The sequence below is a fragment of the Aethalodelphis obliquidens genome, unplaced genomic scaffold, assembly GCF_003676395.1.
Source record: "Aethalodelphis obliquidens isolate GAN/ISIS:26980383/991018 unplaced genomic scaffold, ASM367639v1 scaffold13, whole genome shotgun sequence".
Classification (NCBI taxonomy): domain Eukaryota; kingdom Metazoa; phylum Chordata; class Mammalia; order Artiodactyla; family Delphinidae; genus Aethalodelphis; species Aethalodelphis obliquidens.
Genome location: NW_020837957.1, coordinates 38030685 through 38039001, shown reverse-complemented (window position 1 = coordinate 38039001; position 8317 = coordinate 38030685). Strand labels below are relative to the sequence as shown.

The window sequence follows — 8317 nt, the reverse complement described above, 5'->3', positions numbered from 1 at the left end:
GGAAAAAAATGTCATGAAGAACCTAGGGGTAAGACAGGAATAAAGACACAGACCTACTGGAGAACGGACTTGAGGATATGGGGAGGGGGAAGGGTAAGCTGTGACAAAGCAACAGAGAGGCATGGACACATATACACTACCAAACGTAAGGTAGATAGCTAGTGGGAAGCAGCCGCATAGCACAGGGATATCAGCTCGGTGCTTTGTGACCCCCTGGAGGGGTGGGATAGGGAGGGTAGGAGGGAGGGAGATGCAAGAGGGAAGAGATATGGGAACATATGTATATGTATAACTGATCCACTTTGTTATAAAGCAGAAACTAACACATCATTGTAAAGCAATTATACCCCAATAAAGATGTTAAAAAAAAAATAGTGTAGCACAAAAAATGGGGAGGGCAGCAATGTATAAAACAAGATTAGGAAAATAATGATGATTGCTAAAGCTATGAACAAATGGAATTCATTATATTATTTGCTCTTTTTTGTGCATGTTGTAAAATTTTCATTGTACAAAATTATAAGAGAATATATTATAATATCTTGGAAATTACAGGTTCTCACTAAATACTGCTATCTCTATCCCCCATACTCCAATTTGGAGGAGAAATAGGAAGAAATGAGAGTAATCAAGAAAGGTAGGGACTATACTTTCTAACCCTGGGTACATCTGCTTTCTGAATTATGAGTGATAGAAGGAATTTTAAACTTCAGATCTCTTAATAGCTAGTTACAAATTCTATCCACTCTTCCCGTGTCTTTCACCATTTGATCATTTCATGATTTGACAATTTCTATGATACATTTTTATTGCATTTTATTGCAATTTCACTTTTTGACTCACTTTTGTAGGTATAGGAAATGAAAACAGTTTATTTGTAAAAATGGGATCATCACTTGTACTTTGGTATCTTTTAAGTTTATGGGTTTTTTTGTCTCAGCTTCTTTGTTGTAGCTAAATTTAAATGAAACTAGGAAATGTCTCATAGTGTATTCATTGGGGGAAAATATGTATAAATGAATATACAGTATATTTTCTTCCTCAGTGTTTTGTTTTGCTTTTTAAAAAATGGAAGTAAAAGCACAAATGCTAACAGTAGGTGTCAATATAGGATTCCAAATTATACAATTTAGGAGGCACTATTCAGGTAGTATGACTGAATAGTAGACTATATAGATTTCTACTTATTTCTATATTCTTTATTATTCTGTATACATGTTAAGCAAATAGACATTTCTTTTGTAATTAGAAAAAAAATGTATAAAATTTTAAGTGAAGATCTCTGCAGTGTATTCCAGTCTGGGTAGCAAGATTATTTTGGTTGGAATAAAAAATCGTCTAAACAGAGCTGAGATGAGAGGAAACCATTACAGAGAGGACAGAAATCCATTCCTTTCCTCAAGGAGAGAGCAGGTAAAATTCAATGGAAATCCATAAGAATGAGCACTTAAGGGCAGCTGAAGAATTCCTCAAATGCCCATGAGTGAGAGCAGATAAAGGGCCTAGCCATGCCACCTGTGAGTTTACCCATTTCCTATCTTGTGCTACTATTTCTGTAGCCTAAAAATCATACTGAACTTATGATCAAACTTGGCCTTTCTCAAGTAGGGGGAAAACAGGAAGAAAATGGCACCAACTCAGTAAATTGGAACCAACATCCATCTTTCTAGAAACTTAGGAAACATCTTTGACAACTTAGGAAACAATCGTTGACAAACATCACTGACAACTCTCTTTTCCTTATCAAATCCTCCACCGAAGCCTATAGATTTTATTTCTTACATATCTATTTGAATCCATTGACCTCTCACTAACACCATCTACTGCTATTCTAATCTAAACCGCTATAATTCCTTGCTTGGACCACCAAAATAGATGACTAACTGGTCTTCCTGCATCAACTCCAACCTTCCTCTATTCTGCAACCAAGATAATTTTTCAAAACAAATCCAATCTTGACACCTTCTCAGCTTAATACTCTTCATTGTTCTCATAATATAAAGTCCTTAATATATTCCACAAGGCTCTGTGTGGCCATATATTGAAGTGATAAAGAAGGGAAACAGATAACTTTATATAAAATAACCTCATCTTTACAAATTACACAAATTACACCTCATCTAAAAATTACACAAATATACAGACACACATGTATAAGTATATATATATATATATATATATATATATACACATACACAAAAAATGAGGAAATTTTGTTTTATGTATCTGTATAACACAAGCATATAGAAAGAAGTGCAAAGCTATTTATTACTTAGGGTGGGAACAAGGTGAGAAGGTAAATAAAAATAGAGTTGATTGAAAAGGAAAGGGAGGAAATAGAGAAAAGAAGAAATAAGAAAATAGCCATTTTTTTTATAAAAGGACATTTATATATGACTCCACTTATACAAATTTATACATTTGTGTATTTGTTGAGGGAATCTTGCTAAAGAATGATCACTAAATCGTTAACAGTGGTGGTTGTTTGCTGATGGAATTTCACTATTTTTTAAAAAATTTTACATTATTTTCATTTTCTAAAACAAAGCACATGGAGTCTGAAATCAGAATATCTGGATTCTTATCCCAACTCACTGTGTGTATTAAACAACTTGCCATATCAGGATGAGTACTAAATCTAATTCTTCCAGTTTCCTCTTCAGTAAATGGAAATAGTAAATAGTATCATCTATGTGGGGTCAGTGAGACAACTGAAGGATATAATTCACATATATCTCAGTACTGCAGGTTGAAAGTAATCAATAAATATTAACTATTATTATTTTAAGATGGAAAAGAATTTTAGTTAAGTGAGAAAAGCCCGATAGAAGTGACTGCATGTGGGGAGATGCTGGTATGTGCCAGGCAGAAGGTAGAGGTTGCTTAGTTATTCAGACTGGTCTTCATGATTGTATTAGTTTTCTGTTGCTGCATAATAAATTACCACAAAGAGTGGCTTAACACAATACCCATTTATTACCATACAGTTAGGTAGGTGAGAAGTCCAAAAGAGTGAGGTTAGGCTCTCTGCTCAGCATCTCAAGTCAAAGCCACAATCAAGGTTTTAGCCAAGCTTCGTGCTCATCTGGAGCTTAGAGTTCTCTTCCAAACTTGTGTGGCTGAGGCAGGATGCAGTCTCTTGCAGCAAGAGCACTAAAGTCCCTGTTTCCTTGCTGGATCAACAAATGACCCCACTACACTTCAGAGCCTTCCCACATTCTTTGCACATGGTCCCCTCCATCTTCAAAGCCAGCAAAGCCTGAGAACCTCCCTCACATCAAAATCTTTCTTCAAAAACTCAGTCACTTTCAAGGGCTCACCTGATAGATCAGGTCTATCTCAGATAACTTTGCTTTCTTTAAGTCATTGTCTCATGTAAGATAACCTAATCATGAGAGTAAATACCCCATCATATCCAGAAGCCCCCATGTGAGAGAATCTTGGAAGACCATGTTAGAATTTGACCTAACACAATGATGTTTCATTATCTTAGACTCTTTTATTTATTTGAGGGTCAGACATTCAGATTTTCTATTCCAGTAATTCTTTTGGTGGGATCTATACCATTTAGTAGCATGTGGTTGGGGTTTTATTAAGCTAATCATAGTCTCTTGAGAGTACACTTGATCACACTGACTACATCAGTGTACTAGGAGAGGTGGGTGGGAGAAAAGGTGTTTACTTCTATCTAAGCTTAATTTTATGCTTATATGTTGGGTTACATTATCTTCATCATTTAAGACTACATAATATGGTACCCAAAGTACCAACAATAATCTCAAGAAACAGCAATTTTCCATATTTCAACATAATTTTACTCCTGTTACGTTCTTCCTTCTCTTCCTCACTTCCTCCACAAAGAAAGATGCAGAGGTAGAGGGGAAAGTTTTGAAAGCAAAACATTTATTAATATTAATAATGACAAATATAAGCCTAGTATACAAAAGTGACAGTAAAGTGCTACTCAGGGCTTGAACGTAAAATAATTTTACTCTCTGAAATTTAAATACTGTATAATCAGAGTAGTGATACACTCTGGTAAAATAAAGTAAGACAGGAACATCATTTTTTCCTTCATTATTTGATACTTTTTAAACAGTTTAACATCTCAAATCTGGATCACCTTACAACTGATGGATACATTTATAGTGAGATCTGTCTTTCAGAAAAAAAAGAACAGTTAATATATTGATAGAAAGTCTTAGAATAAATAGAGAAAATACTAAATAACTCGTAGCCAGCAAGACTGAAGTATTAAATAACTAAAGAAAAAAGTGCCGTTTAACAAGGTCAGATTTTTAATTGAAATGGAAAAAAATGGGGGAAGTAGACTTCAGCAATGTTCATTTAAATGTTTTCTAGGAATACTCTTGTTCAAATTCTTGATATAGCCATCATGGTAATAGGCATACCTCTATGTAAAGATGGATTTTGCAAATACACTTAATTTTTCTCTTCATGCCTCTTCTACTCTGTCTCTTCTGCTTGTTGAATCCTACTCATCTAGGAAGCTTGTCCTAATAAAATTTCCCTTAACTCAGGCTCAACTACTTACCACCCCCTCAATTCCCACAGCAACCTATGCCCACCTCTATCACTGAAATTACCACATTGTACTTATTTATTAGCTTGTTACTCAAACTTGTCTTGCTTATCTTTGTTTCCCAAGCACATGGCACAGTATTTGTGGCTGAAATATATAAATGGATGAATGTTGGCTTAAATCACACTTACCAAGCTGAGTACTCTATTTCACTGTGTGTCAGTGGTATCTGAGTCCACACACAAATGGCTTCACACACCCTTGCTGGGAGAGAACAGCAACCCAGAGCATCATGTTTTGATATTAAGAGGGTCAGAATATTATTTTTATTTAAAAAGAAACATGGATATATTATGAAGTAAACTATAAAATATGTAAAGATATTTAAGTTACATTCTTAGAATTCAAGGTTAGTTTTTTCAAGCTATATTCCCAATCTCTGTCCATAGAAGCATGTAGAGAAAAATGTTTGGAAGCCTGCCTAAGCTTAGGCCTAGACCAAAGCTCTCTGCCTCACTTTATCTGTACCTTTCTGCTCTCATCTCCATGGGAGTGGCTATGGCATTCAGCCAGCTATTCCCAGGAGGCAAGCATGCCCCAATTTGAGAAGTTCTGGTTGGCTAAATTATCATTCAGGAAATATTATTATCTCCAGTAAGAAGACTGAATAAGAAGATTGAATGTTTGTCTGTCTAAGACTGAAGTCAGAACTAATATATGATGAATTTACCAAGCAAATGCCACTTGACAAGTCCCCTTTGTGGCCACAGCCCAAATATTCTGATTCCTCAAACTTCGACATATTTCTTGTACGTTCTATGTTACATATTGATTAGAGAAAAATGATACAGGACATCCAAAAGTTTTAGTCAGTTAGGTAAAGCCAGATTTCAAACATTGTCTAGTAATAGCACCCAAAATTCATGTTTAATAAATATCTATTACAGGTTGCTCACTATTATGAAATAAAGCAACTATATCTATATATCCATGATGTATGAAAATTCATTCATTTATTGAACAAATATTTATTGAGAGACGTATTATGTGTTAAGTGTCTGAAACACTGAGGATGCAGTAGTGAACAAAACAATAATCCTGCTCTCATGGAGTTTATAGTCTAGTGAGGGAGACATAACACGCAAGTCTATATCTGCCATGTCTGCGTACTGGGGGTAAAGAGGGAGGAGTAGTCAAGGAAGGGGCTCTCTGATAAAGTGACATTAATGTAGGAATCTCTAACTGGAGGGACTTGTGTTTTTGTTTAGTCTTATTTTCTTCTCTTTTTCCTCTTTCTTCTTCTTACTTCCAAGTAACTAATAATAAGAATATTCAGGGGCTTCCCTGGTGGCGCAGTGGTTGAGAGTCTGCCTGCCGATGCAGGGGACACGGGTTCGTGCCCCAGTCCGGGAAGATCCCACATGCCGTGGAGTGGCTGGGCCCGTGAGCCATGGCTGCTGAGCCTGCGCGTCCGGAGCCTGTGCTCCGCAACGGGAGAGGCCACAACAGTGAGAGGCCCACGTACTGCAAAAAAATAAATAAATAAAAAAATAATATTCAGAGGACTGGCTTATTCCACACTAACTGCAGAAGGTATACCTTCCGTGCATGCTAGCATGACCAAACCATGTGTTAAATCCAGAGACAAACACAAGTTATCTACCTATGGCAAGCAGGTTCATTCAAGGTTTGAACTGTAACTTGAATTATTCCTTAAGAACATACAATTTGTTGAGCTTAAAAGCTGTTCTGCTATTCTTTCTAAAAATGTACTTTTAAACTATTTCTATCTCTCTTGGTAACTTCAGGTAGGAAGGTTGTTTTTAGCATTATTCTTTTCTCTTTAAACTTATGAAGGTGACTGTTTGCCTTTAGCAAACGTTTATTCTTATTAGTCTTTCCAGCCTGCTTAATGAGCATCAGCTCTCACCTTTTGGCTTCTATAGCTTAGATACTTTATTCTGAAAGTACTGCATTCATGTAAAAAAGTGATACTCTGTATTTGTAACTATAGCTAGAGAAATCATATGTACAGTGAAAATAAGCCTCAATGAATATTTCTCACAGAGAATGTAAGAGCGTGTGATGGTATTTTACTCAGTTCTGATTTCAACTTTGTGCATATGAGATGTGCTTTGGTAGTAAGTTCTATGACACTGCCTTCTTTTCAAAATACCAATTCAGAATCTTAAATCTTTTCTCTTTCCTAGAAATAATAGTAATTACTAACTTAATGGACAAAAGTTGATTGTCACACCCTAACAATGATTTTTTATGAAATTGATTATTTTCTTAAGAAGTCAATAAAGAAGAGATGAAAGTCAAAAATAGAAGTATTATGGACTGAAATATGTCTGTCTGCTTATTTTTTTCCCTTAGATTAGTATATCTAAATTCAATCAAAGTTGGATGTTTGAGACTGGGAATTTTACACATCTTGATAAAAAAAAAAAAAAATCTGCAAAAATTATAGCCAATAGGTAACACTAATTGTGGATGCTACTCTAAAAGTTTATCTGAGATCTAAACTCCTTAAGGTAATACGAAGTATTTTCAAAGCATTTTAAATATTTTAAAAGATCACCCCGAAGAAGAGAAAGGGTAGATATAGCCTCATATTTGAGACAGCAGTGCCACCTTGTGACAAGCTATTTCAACATAATTCTGCTCCTTATTTCTTTATTTTTAACCGACTCTGTTTACTTACACCATATAATGATATGATGAGGAAAATAATGCACTTCGAGTTTTTCAGGGCACTTTATAAAATCACTTATTAACGAGAAAAAAGTCAATTTTCCTTTATTTATTAATCATCAGACAAACAATGATCAACAGTTTTAAGCAGTCACTATATTAAAACATTTTCCTAGGCTTTATAAAAATTCGTAAAATAGCCATTGGTTCTGACTGCTGCTCTTGAGAAACATATAATCAGATAGAAAGACTGACAAAACCAGGCTCAAGAAACAAACATTTGGCAAATAAATTTAATAGTAGAGAATGGCACTTTTCAGAGTACTTCAAACCAGGAAGGTATTCTGGAAAAGAGAAAATTTCTATTCTCTCACAATTCTTACTAGACCATAAAAGGAATAACAAGTAACCAAAAAAGCAATCAGTAAGAGTGAAAGGATAGGAGAATTGGTCATAAAACTTTTCCTCTCTAAGTTTAAAGCTCCTTGAAAACTGAGCATCTTCTTGTTCTCTGTGATCCCATGAAGGCTTAACAATAACAAGTATCCATTGAATTAAACTTTTTAATTCTTTCATCAATGCTCTTAATCCTAATATATTTCAAGATTCTTGGAGTCCTTTTATTACACTGGCAATATGCAATTTATCATTAACCTGAGAGATAACTGGGTTTTATCTTCTAAATAATTCTTTTATAGCAAATAGATATTTTTCAGACATTCAGCTGTTTTGTAATTCATGTCTAGTTATAATCTAAGAGGATATTTGCCCCCTAAAGATGGTTAAATATAACCCCTTCTTTAAATCCACTGGTATTTTAACACAGAAAATTAAAGTGTGCTTTTCCCCTAGGCTAATCTAGCGAAATGTGCAGACTTTTTGTCCATATTGAAAACGTGCAGACTTTTTGTCCATTAGATTCTTGCATAGAAGGTCAATTTATTCTCTTCCTTTGGTTTGTCAGGGCTTCCTCCACATGTCGTTATTACTTTACAAGAAAAGTATTTGTGTTACCGAGCCCAAGCTCGCTCTGCTTGCCACACGACGGGCCAATGAATCGGAGATGAGGTGTTGAGG

At 35.1% G+C, this 8317-nt stretch overlaps 1 protein-coding gene across 2 annotated transcripts in view; it reads right to left on the bottom strand.

Moving 5' to 3' along the window:
• Positions 1–8317, bottom strand: part of LOC113624567 (pancreatic alpha-amylase) — a 66657-nt gene that overhangs the window by 24837 nt on the left and 33503 nt on the right. For both annotated transcript variants that reach the window (XM_027114511.1, XM_027114512.1), the window contains one exon: positions 4735–4807. In XM_027114511.1, coding sequence (XP_026970312.1) covers positions 4735–4807 — 73 coding nt within the window. The remainder of the gene's footprint in view (positions 1–4734; positions 4808–8317) is intronic.